The 20,000-nt window shown below is 37.1% G+C and overlaps 2 protein-coding genes across 2 annotated transcripts; one reads left to right on the top strand and one right to left on the bottom strand.

Annotated features, from left to right (window-relative positions):
• On the bottom strand, nucleotides 1–19,266 carry LOC311085685 (uncharacterized protein). The gene is made up of 6 exons (XM_084118266.1): nucleotides 19,196–19,266; nucleotides 2,103–2,429; nucleotides 1,083–1,376; nucleotides 462–584; nucleotides 303–367; nucleotides 1–222 (listed from the first exon to the last, which is right to left on the bottom strand). The coding sequence occupies exons 2-6, from the start codon at nucleotides 2,317–2,319 to the stop codon at nucleotides 175–177; spliced, it is 747 nt and encodes a 248-aa protein (XP_083974392.1). The 5' UTR covers nucleotides 2,320–2,429; nucleotides 19,196–19,266; the 3' UTR covers nucleotides 1–174.
• On the top strand, nucleotides 10,901–16,530 carry LOC311085684 (SLAM family member 5-like). Its single transcript, XM_084118265.1, has 3 exons — nucleotides 10,901–11,656; nucleotides 15,259–15,570; nucleotides 15,680–16,530. The coding sequence occupies exons 1-3, from the start codon at nucleotides 11,371–11,373 to the stop codon at nucleotides 15,832–15,834; spliced, it is 753 nt and encodes a 250-aa protein (XP_083974391.1). The 5' UTR covers nucleotides 10,901–11,370; the 3' UTR covers nucleotides 15,835–16,530.
• Nucleotides 19,267–20,000: the final 734 nt, after the last annotated feature.

Here is a 20,000-nt window from a genome sequence, read left to right as displayed (position 1 = left end):
CCTACATTTCTTCCTGCGTAGGGTAATGAGGAGGGCGTGGTTTACCTCAGACATAGCAATCGAGCTCAGAGTAAGCGAAGGCAAAGGGATTTTTTACAAGTAAATTTTAATATAATGTTGGATGAATTGCAGGAACTCAGTAAAACAATTAAAAAAAAAAAAGTAATTTGGATCTCATGTAACAAAAGATGAGTACACTATGTGATCTGCTGCAACGGCATCCTACAAGAAAACAGAACCAGAATCAAAAATCAGATGAGGGGCTGATGGGTTTATACAGGCAGAAAAGTCTTAGTTCTTACCGTAGTCTGAGGCAGAAGTGTACAGAATGTTGGAATAGTGTAATTAATCTCTTCATGAAGCTTAACTGTTTTAATAATAAAAAGACATTTATTAAATATTATTTTTTTAATCACCATTTAAAATCAATAAAATATGTTCAGGCATACGTAATTACTTGCCTTTTTTTGGTTGTTTAGGCCTACATCTTCTGAGGTAAATCAAACCTCCGACGACAGCTATTGCTGCCAGCAGCGCTAGAGGAACAGCTATTACCACCATGAAATGTGAACGCTGGTCCTGTGCTGTCATGAACAGAGAAAACTTTTGTTATACAGTTTAAAGCTGTAAGTAAATCATGATGATGGAAGGGGACAACTAACATGTTGGGCATGTTAACATGTTACACTTCTTCAGAGAGACTTGAGCAATTGTTTAAAGGAAGTTTGGGTGGGACAAATTGAAACGCTTGTCCTTTTTTAAATACACTGTATCAGACCATGTTTTGCTACTTGCTAGTCCGAAATATTTATACTTGCTATTCATTTATAATTTATGGGTAGGGACATTCTTTACACCATTTTATTCGACAAACATTTGCATACGATTCAAATTATTTACATTTTCTAGGATAGGCTGTGCATTTTAAATGTTTATATCTGCTGAAAGTACATTTAGCACAATTTTGGAATAAATTAGAATATATTGTAGATTATCATCAGAGTTAAAAGGCATAGACTAAAAGCAACAAAACACAACAACTTAATTTTTTAAAGATTACAGGATAACAGACCAGTTAATACCTTCACATGTGTGACAGACTTGTGTGATGTTGTCCAGATGTGTGGTCTGGTTTCTGATGGGATTGTTGATCACACAGCTGTAAGTGTTGTTATCCTGATATTCCACCTCCAGAGGTAGAGAGAGACTGATGCTGAGATCAGACACACTGATGCTGGACAATACACTGATTCCTTTGTACCAGGAGAGAGTCACATCACTCACATTCAACACTGAACACACCAGTGAACAATTCTGACTAGATGATCGTGATGGTGAAGAACAGTTGCTGGTGATGACAGGAGAAGGAAGACGATCTGGAAAGAAGTACAAACAATAAATTATGCTGTTTTTTTTATTTAAAAGCAGTGTTGGCTATTGCAAACTTCAAATCAAGTCAAGTTTATTTATCAAAGTAATGCCTGAGCCTCAACCAGATGCATTTCAATGTACAAAGACAGTTTGTACATTGAAATGCATCTGGTTGAGGCTCAGGCATTCAACAGCAGTGCAATATATACTTATAATTCAATCAAATTTAGAGAGAGAAAAAGTACATATTTAAGTATATAAATATGCAAAACAAAAATGTTTGTATGTTTGCTTTGTATATTAAATAATAAAATGAATAGTATATTATTCACCCAGATTAATGCTATAATATAATTAGTGTATTATTTTTATTTACATTTTGAGTGAAAAGCATCAACTGTATCGCTATTTACACTAAATTTAATCAAGGTGCTAATTGTTTCTATGTACAAAAAGTATCTACAACAAAAAATATCTAAACAGCGTAAATAGCATCTTATTTTTTTTACACTTATAGCGACTCCCATTCATAAAGTGAACAGTAATAAAGACAGGCAGGTAACGTTTGAAATGTACTTTTTCACTATAAACTGAAATTACAGTCAATAATTGAATTACAATGTCGATCAAAAGAAACTAAAAGTCATTATGAATAATCAGGACAACGATGAGTTGCCAGGATGTGAATATGAAGAGGGTGTGCATAATGTATTAAAATATCTTCAACTCACCATAAATAGAAATATTGAAATTCTTCATTTTTGACCCTGAGCTCCTGATGATCTCTTGTTTGTAACGTCCAGCATGTGCCTTTGTGATGTTTCTGATGGTCAGAGATCCAGTTTGACTGTCTATTTGGAGTCTGTCTCTGAACTTCTGAATTTTAACATTATAAGAGATGATACGTCTGTGGATATCAGCAATACGAGTGTCATTACGCCCAGACATCCACAGTATCTGATCATCTCTCTGTACTTGAACATCAGTGTTTAGAGTGACAGAATCTCCCTCAGTCACTGACACTGACTTCACTTCAGCTGTATAAGCACTAAACACACCTGAAACACATTTAGAAAATATTTGTTAGTCTTATATGATTGGGAAAAGAATATATATTTTCAAGATATTCAATATATTCAATACATTTGCTCATCAATCAACATTTGCTGCAGTTGGTAATTTAACATGAATCAAGTGTATTTCAATGTATGAAATAAACAGGACTACTCAAGATGAAAAAAATAAACTGATTATGTCGAAACGTTTTCCTTGACATCTACTCTTTCAAGAACAGCCTCTTGCATTAAACATTTACACTCAATCTTCTGTATACCATGACAATTTTTACTCTGAACAAACTGCACTGAAGAAAGTGATGTAGTGTCAGTTTATTTTGTGATGCATTCAGTAAAACTCAATATTAATCAGTCTCCATTATGGTAAAACAAAGAACAAAACTATCTGATGTCTCGCCATGAAAAAAGGCTAACCAGTTAGATACAAACACCAAGTGATCAAACAAACACATTCCTTTGTCATTCTGTGATATGTCAGATCAACAGTGGATAAATATTAAATTATGCATTAGGATTCAAATCCTACAAATCATATAAGTGTGGACTGTGGATACGAATTTAAACTAGACAAATCAATATTTGTATCTCTCTCTTTATAGCAATGCAACTACCAAGATGACGAACTATCCCAGAATGTCAGAGCTAGTTTGTTTGCACTAACAATCAGGTTTTGCCAATTTGTCAAGCAAAGTATTGATAGGGACCAACCAGGTAGCAGACAGTCTCAAAGAGAGAAGTAGAGAATGTGGCTAAAGTCAAAATTCATATGTGGTAAAAAATTTTTTTTAAAAATGTAGATCCCGTTGTGCCGCGTTATTAAATAAAATATAAACTGCCCGATGAATTCATTGAAAGAATGTAGGTACTCCATATCTCTTTATTCCCAACAATAACAAAACCCAGTAGAATCACATCTCATGTGCAACCCTAATTGATAACATCTTTACAAATATTTTGACAAATAACATAATTAATGCTTTGCTTATTTGTGATATTTCGGACACAATGTTTGGGTGATTCATGGGACAGCACATCTTTTCATTCATTTGGGGTAGTATGAGCATATTTACTGTATTGCACAAGTTAGTTCCTACTCTGATATAATTGTATATGCAATTTCGAAAAATAGTCATGTTTTTATTCTGTTCAACTGTATTTCTCAATGTGTATTAATTGTCCCGCCCACCTACAGAATGCCACACAACTCATTAGACGAGAGAATAAGTTATAGCCTACAGTCCCATTCGACCTCATGTCCAAATAACCCTTAATTCACCGAATGCAAAATCCTTTAAGGAGGTCAGTGTGGTTGGCAACCACTAATAGAATAATATTTTTTCAGTGCTTAAATCAGGTAGCCGGGAATAAAATAAATCAAGTGTTTTCTTATAATCGTAAAACAATGAGAAATAAGAACAGTAAAAATTATATTTTACCTTTCTTGAGAGAGACAGAGGCAGAGGAAAACAGCACTTTGAATCATATTCCGTCCACCTAGTGTTTTATTTTTATTTATTTATTTTTTTTTTCAATTGAAGCTCCGCGTATTTAAAAACGTGGTGTTACAGTAGCGTGACGATGCACTGTGGGTAAATTTCAAAGTATGACTGAAGCAATCTGCACCGTGAAGAGACGCTTCGGGGCAAAACATTACATCTCAGCCCCTGGCACAAACCCAGATATGCATGACTTCATGCTACTATTGACGCAAAACTCGAGCCCGTCCGCATGGAAGGCATGCTCTCTAACCAGGACGCTAAAGACGCAGGTTTAAACACACACAGCTCTCACATGCCTACTTACATCAGCAATATGGAGCTCTATGCTTTTTTTTTTACATAAACAAGTAAAATAATCTAATGGACCTTTTTCACATTTCATAAAAACAATATAATTTCTACGACTTTCCAAAAGAGGGAAGAAAATATTGAGAGACTTATTACGGCCAGGGCCATATTCATGCACAGTGTGTGCACAAAAATAACTTATTTTTTTAAATAATTATTTTTATATATATGGTAGTTTACAGCAGCAGCTGTCTGCTTACCAAATTCATGCCTGTACATTTTCATGAATCACAATCACATTTTGTGCAAAGTTTTCTGTGATGTCAGAGTCCAAGAGAGACACCCTTTGCCGATTACGGTAACTCACAAAGACTTAGGCCTAGATATAATCTATGTGTCATCAGAAGGTTTTTTAAAATCCAGTCTTCCACCAGAGCTGTTTACAAGTTTTGTGGACTGTGTGCGACTCAAATTCTATAATTTCACTTGAGTATTGAAACTGTTGTTGATTAATTTGTCAGATGCACCTGCACCTCAACTTTTGTAGTTTCAAAATGTGATTACGACTTTGGCCATCTTTGAAATTACTTTAGTCACTGTAACTATGGTAACAGTAGATAGATTAGCATATTCATTCAGACATTGTCCAAGATGTAAGCAGCTGTATATTTTAACACTCAAATTCTCAACTTATTCTCAAAACTTAAACTAAACCAACAACAACAACAACAACAAAAACAATGCAAATTCTCAAAAAAAAAAAAAAAGGATTTATTTTTACTCTTGCAGCAGTTTAAAAAAAATAAATAATAATAATTCTGCCACGGGTAGCCTAATAACTATTACACTATAGATGTACAGTATATTAAAAAGAAAATCACAACAAACTTCAGGTGTTGATAACTGTGGAAATGGGTCATCTCAATTTGGATTTTTTTAAGTGAATGACACATAATTTCCCTTGTCACACCCTATAGCCTACTGCAGAACATTGCCTGTAAAAAAAAAACATGCAGACGGAAATTGCCCAATAACTTATGACTTATGACCTACTGGAACAAACAGATGCTATGCAATGTTCCACTGCCACTCAAATATGAGGAATGGAACTACCTGACTATGTCTGAAATCAGGTAACACACCCAAAACATCTGTGCTTAATTGCACAGCTCAATAAAAGAACTGCACCACGACAATTCAGACACCTAAATCTATTTCTTTAAATCCCAGGACACTGGCATACACTGCATGTTATAAAACACTATTCTTTCATTTAATAAACTACCGCTGCTAAGATCAAGAGAATAAACAAATATACACAAACATCTCTTTTCAATGAAATTTCATTTACTGAGAGCTTTCCACAGGTGTTAATGGGTTGCTGTTTATTACACAAATAGTGCGAACAGTGCTGACTTCTTCGAGAAAACTGCATTTTATAATAAGCCATTTAATCTTCATATAGGGAGCATTAGTGGCTGAAGTGCAGGAGAGAGTGCTAAAAAGTAGTCTCTAATATTTTCTAGGGGTGCTAATCGTTTGCTAAATTGCCGTCCTTCAGCCTGTGACGCAGAAAGTGATGAGAGGGGGACATGAAGAGGGTATCAATTCTCTAAAAGCTGAGGACATGTAGGTTTACCCTATAAATAAGTCTTATCTGAAAGACAGCAACTTTGAGAACACTAATTCAATCTGTATTTTTGATAGCTACAAAACACATCTGTGAACTTTGTTTCTCCTGTGTTGTTTTCCAGCTCATCTGTCTGTTCCCAACATCACCAGAGACTCTTCACAATATTCATCGTCAGAGTCCAGATGTTCACTGGTGTGTTCAGTGTTGAATGTGAGTGATGTGACTCTGTCCTGGTACAAAGGAATCAGTGTATTGTCCAGCATCAGTGTGTCTGATCTCAGCATCAGTCTCTCTCTACCTCTGGAGGTGGAATATCAGGATAACAACACTTACAGCTGTGTGATCTACAATCCCATCACACACCAGACCACACATCTGGACATCAAGCAACTCTGTCAACCATGTGAAGGTAAGTGAGGTGTTGCCATATTTATGATAAACAAGTACATCATTGCCTTTACTTTAGTTGTAAAGCACAATGTGCACAATGTTTTCTTATTTTTATTTAGACTCTGTCCAGTGTTGTGATTTTACTGAAGCTGTAATCCGATTGGTTGTCTCTGCTCTGGTGGGTGTGGCTACTGTTGCTGTGCTGGTTTATGATATCAGATCTAATTAATCAGGAGAGGAGAGCACATCACCATCAGTCCCTCACTGATACAAAATAGTTGTTGTACCCTCAAATGCAATTTGCCCTGACATAATGGGTCATGAGATGATGTTATTATGGACTTTTTTAAATTGACTTTCCAAAAAAATAGGGTACAAACTGGTGTCTTCCTAGTTTAGAACAGCAATAAAGGCACAAATACCACATAATTTGGGAAGATATCTTAACTAAACAATATCCACAGTATCAGATCATCACTTTTTACTTCAGTATTAACATCAGTAATGACAGAATCTCCCTCCATCACTGAAACTAAAAGTGCAGCACTATGCAAGTCGATATTCGATCACTTATAAATATACCATTTATATATATATACAATTAATAGTAGTTAAGACTGATGTGGTTTAGAATTGGTAAAATGTGCTTAAAAAATATAATCAGAATATCGATTTGCATAACTGTGCATGGACGGTATTCCCATTCACAGCACATTCAGGACAAGTTCATAAACTAGTGCTAGACCTGCCTGTTGCAAATAACTCCTATCAAACCATATGCTTTACAATTATTTTCATTTGCCACCACAACAACCAAACTATTGGAAGTATGAAGTTAATATGATGCCATAAAGAATCGCATGCGCAGGGTAAGATTTGTGAAAGTGTACATAAATTTGCAAGAGTAAATAAATTTTTCATGCGCAAGAGAAGATTTGTAAAGGTGTAAATCGCCTTTCAAGTGTTAGAAAAAAATATTTGCAGCATTTTACTGTTATTCGTAAGTGTAATTCCTGTATTGTGATGTTAATGTTAACGCAAAATAAATAGGATCTGTATTCTTCTAACTTCCATTGTTCCGTGTTTACACTTTTGGCTCGGTTTTTGCGCACAAATACAGCAATTTGCAACCGAAAGCAACAGAGTCAGGAACTGTAAAACAGATTAATTGCATAAAATCAAACTTTGCGTAAAAAAATTAACTGTTGCAAATGTCTAAATTACTTGTGTACATGAGGCTAAAAAGTTCCTGAAATGACCCGATTTGTAATGTTTTCCCCGCTTTTGCAAGCGCGAAGAGGAGGGCGGGTCCACCTTCTCGTAGCCAATCAGATGAGCTTCCCACTGACTTTCGTTTTACTCTTATCTAATTGGTTCAACAAACATGCCAGTCACCAGAACACATCTTTATCTTCATTTGGCTCAGAAACGTTCTCGTTGCCAAGATGAAGAATATTCATCTTGGCAACGTCCAGCCACAGTCCCATTGACTTCCATAGTAGGAAAAAAATATACTATGGAAGTCAATGGGACCCAAAAACTGCCTGGTTACTGACATTCTTCTAAATATCTTCCTTTCTGTTCAGCAGAAGAAAGAAATTCATACAGGTTTGAAACAACATGAGGGTGATTATATGATGACAGAATTTTCATTTTAAAAGTGAACTTCTCCTTTAATTGATTAATGTCACTTAAAAGAAGTTTATTAAACCTTTTTACTTCATTTTATAATTATATGGTGAGTGTTTGATCAAACACGTATATAGCCTATGTATGCCTTTATACAGCAAAAACATTTACCTACCATTATTATAAAAATAACATTACTATTAGTTTGTATGTACTTTAAATGAACGTACAAAACTATTATGACTTTAATAATGTCAGGAGACATTTCTATCTTTAAAATAATAATTTAATTTGTTTTTTAATGATTTTTAAAAAAGTCGCGGTGGTGATGACGTCATGTAACCCGCGCCCTAAATTTGAGAATGTATTCTCAATATCATTATTGCTATTTTCACAGTGAAAGAAATGTATTTGGTCTTGTATAATTGTTTGTCGGCCAAAAGTGATTAAGTATATGGCTCGCTTTTATGCGGATCAGGAAGCTTTCGCGTCCTCACGGCCTCACGGCACGCCCCGTTCCTCCTGGCACGCCCCATTTCTTTCCGACCTCGTGGCACGCCCATTGCTCCAGGCTGCAGTTACCTCTACTTGCTTAATATAGCCAAATATATTGAGTGTTTTCTTTTAATCGATAAATAAGAACAGTAAAACTAAAAAGTATATTTTACCTTTCTTGAGAGATAGACAGAGGCAGAGGAAAACAGCGCTTCGAATCATATTCCGTGTTTCCAAATGTTTTATTTATTTATTTTATTTTTTTCAACTGGAGATCCGCTTAAAGACACAGCAACGTGACAATGCGCTCTGGGTAAATATCAAAGTTTGACTGAGGCAATCTGCAGAGTGAAGAGAAGCCTCCGGGAAAACCTTCCATCCGCCCCTTCATTTGTAAGATATTAGCTGGAAATATTAAAAGCTGCTTTTCATTCACAGATCATAAAATACAAAGATATAAACAGCTCGTAGCAGTCATGTTTAAACTTGTTTAAGCAAAATAACATGTTTGTCAACAGCAAAAGTAGCATGACGTCAGTCATATCTGTTTATGTCAGGTAACCCAACTGTAAACCCTTGGGCCGTACAAAACATGTCTTATCTCACCACCATAGGTGATGATACACAGGGCAACTTTTTGAGAAATGTTGCTTGGGCACTTTCCCATTTGAAAATGGGCAATACATTTCTATCTGGATCATTTAGATCGGTCTTGGGCCCTGTGTCTCATCTGGTTGCCCGTTGACGGCAACATTGTCCAGCAACATTGCTCAAAAAGTTGCCCTGTGTTGTGTATCATCACTTTTAGTGGTGAGATAAAAAAATGCTTCGTAAATACGGCCAAAAGTGGCTAAAGTTTAAACATGACTGCTACAAGCTGTTTATATCTTAGTATTTAAAGATGATCTGTGAATGAAAAGCACAGCTTTTTATATTTCTTAGAAATATAGTTTAGCACAACCTTTAGAGGGGGATGCTTCAAAAAACTACACAGCCACTAGGGGGAGGAAGAGTTTAATATGAGAGGACAGGACAGGAACAAGCACATGGCATGAGTGATCATTGCTGCATATAGACCTTATTCAGAGTAATCTTTTATGTTTATTCAATGAATAATAATAAAAAAAACTCATTCATATCAGTGAATAGACTTATCATGGTTTTAATGGCATCCGCCGTAAAAATCTGTATAAAGCTCCTAGATCACTTATAAATTTCAACAGCTCCTATAGTGTCGTTTTTTTGGTTTGTTTTTTTGTCTACTGAAATTTTCTTGGAAAGATTATTTTTGCAGCGTTTCTTCAGCAGAGCAATCCAAAACACATGAAATAGCAGTACAACCCCATGTACGTCTATCCCTCACAGCCTCGCTTTCATTCCATGGAACCGAACCCAGATTGATATGAGAAGAGTTAGGACTAGAAGTGAGGAGATGGGGTGGTGGAGGGATGCTGATAAACTGTAAAACGAACAGAGAAAAATCTGCTAACTCTTCAGTTGATTGGCTGAATGTGCTCCTCTTATGTTAATCAGGTTAGTTATCTGAACGTGTTGCTCTCGAAATTTGTTCATAAAACATCATTATGGCCATATTATCTGATGAAGCTAAAAAGAAAGTAATCCATAAGAACACAACAGATTGCCATTTATACACCTGCTATTAATCTGCAAATCAAACTATACTCTCTGGTGCTCGATATGATTCTTTGAGAGGACGTCTCGGATTTAATCACCATAAGTTGTTAATATGCAAGTAAGTAAACAAAACACCAAATCATATACAAGTCATATTCAGTGACACTGAGCTCAACACACCCACGCATCACTGAACTAGCAATCAGGAGGAAGTGGTGACAACCTGAAAAGGAGAAAGGCTACAGACAAATAGGGCAAATACCTATGTCTGAACATGGTCATTAATATTTAAACAGACATCAAAGTCTCTCTTCAGTAACATGCAAAATATTAGAGAATATTAAAATACTGTTATTATGTGTAGTAATAATTCTGCACCATTCAGCATGATCACAGATATAAATGTGCATATCTGCATGTTTAGATAGAAAAAGGATTTTAAAAAATCTAAACAAAGCCAGTCGTGTATATAACCGTTCAATCTAAATGAATGAGCCATTTGATTTGATTGTTGTTACTATGAGAGAGCTATAAAAAAACTGATGGGAAATGTGCCTGTTGTCTCACAAGTGGCAAAAGGCAGATGAGAACTCTTTAACCACAATGGTGGGTGATGCCGTTTCTTCTCTCACGCACATATAAGCCCTCAATGACTATTATTTAGAGCCTAATAAACAAGTGCAAAATATTACAGAACAGAGTTTATTTCATTGAAAATATATTCATGCTAAAAAGCAGATTAAAATATCAACAGCAGCATATATTGTTGTTTTAAAAAATATTTGTATAAAGATCAACATTACAACTATAGAAGTATTTTTTATCTCTGTCAAAAACATAACTTTTTTTGTTTTCCTCCTTTTTGTTTCCTTTTTATTAATCCTTGTTGTTCTTGAAATGTGCTCAAAGGAATAAACTGCCTTTCAGTTTTAGTGTGTCAGAGGTAGGTGAAGTATAACACCCAATGTGGTCTGAGTCTGATCTCACGGTGATTTCAGGAACAACCTTGCAGCAGTAAAGAACTGTTGCATTCATTGACTGTAAGCCACCAAACTCTACAGAAACTCAACAGTCCTGCAAAAATGTACATGTGGAGATTCATCTTGTTTTTGATCTCTGCACAGGGTGAGATTTCATGATCATATTTACTATCATTATACTAATATTAAATGGATTCTTTGTGTGTCTTTTTAAACACAATAGAAACCTACTGGGGTTTTTTTTAAGCTTGCAGTGCTCCAAAGCTTCATTTGTGTAAGTTTATCTATTTGTGTATGAATGTTATGTAAAGTATCTGTATAATGTTTCAGATGTGTTTGGGGCTAGTTCAGATGCAGACAATACAATATCAGTGATGGAGGGAGATTCTGTCACTTTTCACATCAGTGTTTCTGCAATAGAGAGAGATGACCAGATACTCTGGAGGTTTGGACCTGAAAACTCTCGTATTGCGGAAATCTACAAGCAGAACATCCCAGCATATGACAGTAATGAGATATTCAAAGACAGACTGGAGATGAATAATCAAAGTGGGTCTCTTACCATCAAAAACATCAGAATAAAACACTCTGGACTTTACAGAGTAACCATCATCAGTAATGGAGGGACTTCAGACAAGACGTTCAGAGTTACTGTTTATGGTGTGTACATCATCTGTGGTGAGATCTCATGAAGTTTCAGGGTTTTATCTCTAAAGCCCGGGACACACCAAGCAGGCGATCGGCCGTTGGGCAATCTTGGGAAGTTTTTGAGTGTTGGACGACTTCGTTTTTTTGGTGTGTTCTGCACCGTTGGCTCTAGTCAGATGCTGTCGGAGTTTTTTAGGCAGATTCAGCATGTAGAATCAGCGTAGGGCCGTCGGTAAGAGAGAGAATGCATTAATCTTTGAGCGTTGTGGAGCGGAATCACAAAAACCTCTGATTGGCCATTGTGTTCAAGCTCTCATAAGATATGTCTGTGATTGGCTACAATGATCAAAGCACAGGAGTGTCTGAGGGCATACAGACATGTTTGAAAGTGTGAGCGGGCGTGTTTGAAAGACCGGTCCGCTGATAGACGTATGCTTTCAAACGCTCCCGCGTGCATCTGTGTAATCGCTCGGTGAAGAGCGTCATTGATGTATATTAAAACATGTTTTCGAAGCGCTGATCGTTCTAGCCAATCAGACATTTTTGATGAGCACGTGAGTACAATGGGCAATCAGAGATTACGATTCAGCTCAACAGCAGTGAGATTTTCAAAATTTCAATACCGACTGGTACTGATAAGTTGGTACTTTTTGACTCTTTTTGGCGTGTTCAAGTGCAGCCCCGGCACAGGAGACGCGAGGCGACAACACAGTCGGCTTTCATCAGCGCTAGTTCTTTGGCATTGGTTTGGTGTGTCCCTACCCTAAAACATGGGTTCCAAAACTTTTTGGAGGAATATGCAGAGGAATAAATCTTGAGACACACCGGAAGCAATAGAATTTCATATGAAAATGATACTCATCACCAGGAAACCCAGAAAGAATGCCTTTGTCTGGCGCCGAATGCACTGCAGACTGAAACGAGCAAGGCTTGCAGCACTTAAATTAATATACTCCCCAAAGAATTATATTAGTACTCTTGTCATTTTGTGGATGAAAAGCCTTTGAACTTCACCTTAATCTGGAGGTCTACATAGGATATAACCAACCCGATCTCAAGGCAATTCTTACGTATTTTACTAGGTGGCTAATTCGTATGAATGACCTACCCCTGACCCGCCTCTACACCGACCTATCACTGGGGTTTAGACAATCATACAAATTCCTACGAATTGGTCATGAGATAGCGTGGGCAGAACACTGTTGTAAAGTTTTCTTTCACCGACGCAACACCAGGAGACAGTTGGGATCGCGTCTTTATTGAGAACTCCGCTGTACGTTGCTGCAGTACTTCCAACATTATCTAAAGTATGTAACTGTACATGGTGTCTTATAGGCATTTTAAGAGGAGGGACTTTTGAAGGTGGAGACAAATTCAAACAAAGCATGTAACAGGTTTAGGTAACACCATAGTCTGAGAGCACTACCAGTACAATTGAATCAGCATAGCTATTCAAATGCTGATACTGGCCAGGAACTCCGGTTCCAGGGGCCATCCCAGAGCCATTAAAGACAAAAGGTGAAAGTCTCCCCTACAGCTAATCCAATCAACCTAACGATTCAACATCTAGGCTGAAAGGTGAGAATCTCAGTGATCTGACTCATTTAAAATACAATAGAGAAAACAGGACTGGCAAGAAAGGAGACTATTGCTGGAGACTCAATAATCATCTGAAATCAGTCTACTAAACTTTATCAGTTTGTATTGGAATCTAAATTAAAACCTCAAATACTAAAATCAGTATTCTTCACCATGATGTTATGTAAGGAAGCATATCTGAAATAGATTCTTAAATTTGTAACCCTTCAACACCCACCAAAATGCAACACTGTCAGTGTAGCCTCTCCAGTTCAAACCGCCCACTCTAAGTGGGACGTGAACCCTGGCCCGTCCGCATGGGAGGCGGGCGCTCTAACAAGGAGGCTAAAGACCCCAATCTCTAGAGCTTTTTTTAGAGCTCTAATATGCTTTTTTTTAGCCAATTTCATATATTAAACATTACAATATCAACAAGTAAAATAATCTAATGGATCCTTTTCACATTTCACAAAAAAATATAATTTATACGATTTTCAAAAAGAGAGAAGAAAATATTGAGAGACTGATTACGGCCATAGGCTAACAGTGTGGAGAGACCAACTGTCTGCAGAAAAATAACTTTTTTAATAATTATTTTTTATATATGGTAGTTTACAGCAGTGACAGCTGCTAACCAAATTCATGCCTGTACATTTTCATGAATCACAATCACATTTTTTGCGAAGCCCTGCTGGGTGAACAAAACAAGTTAACAGCAAGGACTAAACAACAAGTTCTCTGTGATGTCATAGAGTCCAAGAGAGCCGGTAACTCACTAAGACGTAGATATAATCTATGTGTCATCAGAAGGTTTTTTAAATCCAGTCTTCCACCAGAGCTGTTTACAAGTTTTATGGTCTGTGTGCGACTCAAATTTTCTAATTTCACTCGAGTATTGAAACTGTTGTTGATTAATTTGTCAGATGCACCTGCGCCTCAACTTTTGTAGTTTCAAAATGTGATAACACTTTGTCGCCCTCTTTGATATAACTTTAGTCACTGTAACTATGGTAACAGTTGATAGATTAGCACATTCATTCAGACATTGTCAAAGACACTAATGTAAGCAGCTGTATAAACAGAATATTTTAACACTCAAATTCTCAACTCATTTTTAAAACTAAAACAACAACAAAAATTTTCTCAAAAGATTCAAAAGAAAATCAAAAGATTTTCTCCCAAAAAGAAAAAAAATATTTATTTTATTCAAGGATTTTCTGATAAAAAATTGCAATCACTCCCTTAGCCAATGTAAAATAAATGCCCTTGCATCCGTTTTAATTCTTTTTTCTTCTTTTTTTCTTTTTTCTGCCACGGTAGCCTAATAACTATATATAGATGTATTTTAAAATAATAAAGAGAGAAATCAAAATAAACTGCACTAGGTGTTGATCTCAATTTGTGAAGTGTCCATTTGACTAGAAACACTAGAGACTGAGTCATGTCACAGGTGAGACATCAGCATTCAAGAAAATAGTGGATACATTTTTGAGTGAATGACTCACTCATAAAGTCCCTATAAACACCCTATAGCCTACTGCAGAACATTGTAGCCTAGAGAACAAAAACTGATAAAAATTGCCCTCCAATAACTACAGTGCACTTATGACCTATACTGGAACAAACAGATACAAAGTTAAAACAAAATAGTGCAAAGTCCCACTACCAATCAAATTTGAGGAATGGAACTAACTGACTATGTCTGAAATCAGGTAACACACCCAAAACATATGTGCTGACCACAATTTGCACAGCATTAGTGGCTGAAGTGCAGGAGAGAGTGCTAAAAAGTAGTCTCTAATATTTTCTAGGGGTGCTAATCGTTTGCTAAATTGCCGTCCTTCAGCCTGTGACGCAGAAAGTGATGAGAGGGGTTCATGAAGAGGGTATCAATTCTCTAAAAGCTGAGGACATGTAGGTTTACCCTATGAATAAGTCTTATCTAATGGACAATAACTTTGAGAAGACTAATTTAATCTATTTTTTTTATGGCTACAAAACTGTGATTTTTCGGTTTCTCCTGTGTTGTTTTCCAGCTCATCTGCCTGTTCCCAAAATCACCAGAGACTCTTCACAATTATCATCATCATCATCATTATCATCATCATCATCAGAGTCCAGATGTTCACTGGTGTGTTCAGTGTTGAATGTGAGTCATGTGACTCTCTCCTGGTACAAAGGAATCAGTGTATTGTCCAGCATCAGTGTGTCTGATCTCAGCATCAGTCTCTCTCTATCTCTGGAGGTGGAATATCAGGATAACAACACTTACAGCTGTGTGATCAACAATCCCATCAGAAACCAGACCACACATCTGGACATCAGTGAACTCTGTCACACATGTGAAGGTATGACAGCAGTGATGCTAAATTACTGAGATAATCTGTGGTTAAGAAAGCCAGAGAGAAAAAGTTTGTTGAAATGGAAAGTTCAGTCTCTGTTTTCTTCTTCCCTCAGACTCTGACCAGTGTTGTGGTTCAACTGAAGCTGTGATCCGATTGGTCATTTCTGCTGTGGTGGGCGTGGCTACTGTTGGTCTATTAGTTGACCACTTCAGATCCGATAGTGTTGGACATAAACTGAGAGCAGAAATATCACCATCAGTCCCTTAATGACTGTTTAATATTTTTAGATATTTATTTTCTTCATAAGGAGTATGAATGTGATGTGGCCTACGCATTTTGGTTGTTAATTCATTTGCATATAGCACACACACATTTGATGGCCATGTAGTATTTAGTCTAAGCTTAGCTTGACAAAAATGACAAGTACTGGCATTCAGATTGGAATTCTGCAGCTTATGGGTAAAGCCTTTTGTTTTTAAACCAGAAAACAAAGTTGGTTACAGGGTGCCATCAAATTAAATCAACTAGTCAACCACAGGCAGAGCTGTATTTTATTTATTTTTGCTGAGTTTTTTTAACTATTCACAAAGGCTATTGACCTTTTACACTGGCTTCTGTAACAACTGGAGTCTGCCTTGCTATTAACCTATTAACTGTGTCGTGTTTGTACATTTATTGGCATGTGTTCTAATTTCTAATTTAAGTAATCATCATAAACTAGGTAACATTTAAAAGTCTGAAATCTTAAAATTCATTATCTGAATTTTCCAACCAGACAATGTTACTATGACAACTGCACTTTAAATTCTTTCAGCTGTTGCAATTAGCATATTTTTCAGCCAAATCCTTTTTTAATCTTGACAAAACATATAATTGGAAATATCTTACACTCCAGTTCCGTATTTGACCCCCTGATATAAGTGGCACTGACTACTGTATTTTTTGTGTGGAGAGCAGTCACAATATAAAATTAAAATGGATTGTGGGTGTCACCTGGTGGCCTTTTGTTGTAGCCTATAGACTATAACCAAACCTGTGTGTGTGTTCGTTCCAGGTAAATGGACAAAATGTCCACGCAACGATGGCAATATCTGAAATCATTGTGGGGATATTTTTAGATCCCCATGAGGTAATTGTAATTAAGCCATTGCTGCCAGTCATTTGACAGTTAACAATTTTTTTATGTACAGTTAATCACAAATTCAGTCAGCATTGTCATGACTCATGTTCCAACTGCAAACTGATATCAATGGTGATTCAATTTGCAAAATCGAAACCTAATACAACGTTGATTCAACCTTGGTCCCCGTTGATTCACCGGTGACAATTAGTCAAGTCAAGTATCAAGTATCGGTGACAATTAGTCAAGTCAAGTATCGGTGACAATTAGTGTCAAACTGCTCAATTTACCTAACAGGTTAATATAAATAGGGAAAATCTTACCTTTAACAATCAACAAGTATCCTACCAAACATAGTTAAAGTCTGATATTTATCGGCCTGAACTATAAAGCCACGGGCTCAGAGACTATTAAGCCCCTTTCAAGCCCATTTCACACAGCGCAATGATCCCGGGAAATTGCCGGGAGATTGCCAGAATGCCTTCTGTGTGAACGCAAACACGACCCGGGATTGATGCCAGCATTGATGCCGGGTTGGGGACCTATAACATTGCCGTGTTCAGTCCCAGAACGTGCGCTGTGTGAACAAAAGCCGTATATGCCATGTCGTAGTGATGACGCTGAAACCGGGTTTGTTCGCCATGTGAAACGGTATGTAATGCGCAAGTTTATGATCGAATCAGAGAAAAAAAAAATGCACAAGCATGGATTCTCGAGAGAGAAATCGCAGCTTATAAGCAAACTTAAGACGCTGCTGAGACATTACACTGTAAAAAAAGAAAAGTTGACTTAACTTAAAATTATAAGGCAACTTGCTGCACAGATTTTTTTTTGAGTTGACTCAACTAAAACATCTCTATAGCTGAGCTGACTCAACTATTACATCTCCAGTTGAGTAAACTCTATTAGTTGAGACAACTCAAAAAATATGTGCAGCAAGTTGCCTTAGAATTCGAAATTCCGCAAATGTTTCTGAAATTTTTGGTGTCACATAGGCGGAGCTAATGAATATTCACGAGTTTACTGTTTTGTGTTAAAGCGCCACTGAAAATAGCTATTAGTGCATGCTCCTCGGAATACAAAGAGATAATTAGCCTGCGTTTCAGCATTAAACAAAGTTAAGCTTATAACTGTTATTTATGCTCAATAGTTTATGTATATTGTGTTACGTCGTGTCGTGACTCGTGTCGTGTGTTTGATATGATAACAGCCAATGATTTGCCAGAGGTGTCGTTAGGATGCGTCAAACGAGCCAATAGCATTTAAAGCAGCATTATGCAGCTTTGCCGATTTCTTCGCTGTTTTCTCGCTTTTTGCTCGCGGGTTTCTCTATAGAGCTCCCCCTACAGCTTCGGAATAGATATTTGACAACACTGTCGTCAAAACTCGTTGGCGACTCTCCCCCCTCCCATCTTCTCCCGCTGGTCATGTGCATTTGTTTTCAAAGAACCCAGCGAACGCACAAAGCCATGTCCATAATGTGGCCTATAATGTCTATAGCTAATATAATCTTAGTTATTTTCCCAAGAAGATGTCAATACACCAGAGTTGTGTACACCAGACAGGTGGAAGGGGTGCGTTTCCCAAAAGCATAGTTTGCCAAATATGGTTGCAAGTTTGTCGTTATCAGCATTCAACGAGGTGGGGTTTCCCTAAAGGTTCTAACAAACATTCACAAACATCATCGCAAAGTTGTGTGGTTGGAACGGGTTGGAACTAGCCTGGCAAGCCAGACCTACATCAAGATGTTAGGTCTGGCAACTCACCATAGACACGGCTCAATCCGAGGGGCGGGATAAACGGCTGTCTTTCAAATTCCCTCTGCACGCAATAGGACAGCGCTTCAACCAACCAGAGCGTTTTCCCAACAGCGGAGCTAACGTTAGTTGATAGATTCAACTTTTGAATCTGGCCGGCAAAACTATGAACACATCTTCCTTTTTTAAGAATGACTTTGCTCTTTTCTCAAAGAAAAACTTAACTCCAAGGCCTCCAGAGTCGCGGCCAAAGCCGATTCGACAGACTGTTCTCCAGCAGCCATTCTTTATTTTCAAGTAGCAGGGAACCGTCGCAACTCTGTCGTCATTATGTTAAGCCCGCCCCCCCTACTCTATACACGATGTGATTGGCCTGACCCAATTTAGGTTTTTGCAGCTCGAAAGTCAATGGAGAGTTGCTAGACTACCCTGGCTGCAAAATACATTTTGCTGCCGCTAGGGTGCGTCTAGATTTCTAGGCTAGGTTGGAACAACAGCTATCGACCTGTGTTAGAAGCATAGTTTCTTGCTGGCATGACATGTGGACTCAATAAATCCTTATCTTGAGCAAAATAAGCTAGCTGACATTCAGTATAATCAGTAGCCAAATGCAAAGCACCAGTGCAACAATTCTTAGTCGCACAAGATAAAACACTCAAAATGCGACCAAGTAGCAGTCTGAAGACCATAGGTTACATACAAATTATGTTGGTATCTGTCCTGTCCTGATTATCAGCAGCTTGTTACATACCTGGTTTGTCGAAGCATTGCTCTAGCACAGTTGCTCAGTATCCTCTCCTCAACTTTGACTGTTTTGATTATAGTGAGTGGAATATAGTGTTTAAAAGTGGGGGAACCAGAACCTGTTTTGAATTTCAGTTAGAATTAAGCCACACCGGTCTGTCTACAAAAGGCATGTTTGCACTAGCTTATGTTCATAAATTTTAACAAGTAGTTGTGCTTTTAAAATCATTTCATAGGCTTGTCTAACCTAGATAAATTCACTGCAGGATTATTGGTTCATTTTATCCCTGATGGCCCACACATATCATTTTGGGAAAAGGGAGAGATTGCTTTTGTTCAACTTTTTATATCATAGATTATGAGAGCACCAACTATAATGTCTCTGAAAATATTTATCCAGCCTACTTCATAATTCATCATAAAAACTTCTTCTTTTTTTTTACATACATTACTTATCACATTTACTATGAGGTCTCCTACCATTAATGTAATTAAATTATGTACTTTCTAAAAATTACTGTCACATAGCATACTTCATTTTGTTTTTCGTTGACCATAAGGGTTTATTGTCTCTTTTAACTCCCATAATAGTATCACAATCATTGTTGCTGAATGTGGTTATTTAGTTGCAGTGTGTGATTAAACCTTTTTCCTGATGCAAATAAGTCAGATTGTTGAAGACTGAAGATTATCAGCGTTATCTGTTCTGTGCTCCGCTGAAGACACTAAACTCTACAGTCTTTCGAAACTGTTCTGTGGGGCTTGTTGTCCTGTTTTATACGTTGTGAGAATTTTTAGTTTGCCCCAACTCA

The sequence above is a fragment of the Abramis brama genome (genome assembly GCF_963993115.1).
Source record: "Abramis brama genome assembly, chromosome: 6".
NCBI classification, from domain to species: domain Eukaryota; kingdom Metazoa; phylum Chordata; class Actinopteri; order Cypriniformes; family Leuciscidae; genus Abramis; species Abramis brama.
Note: the sequence above shows the minus strand (reverse complement) of the source record. Positions and strands in the feature narration are given on the sequence as shown.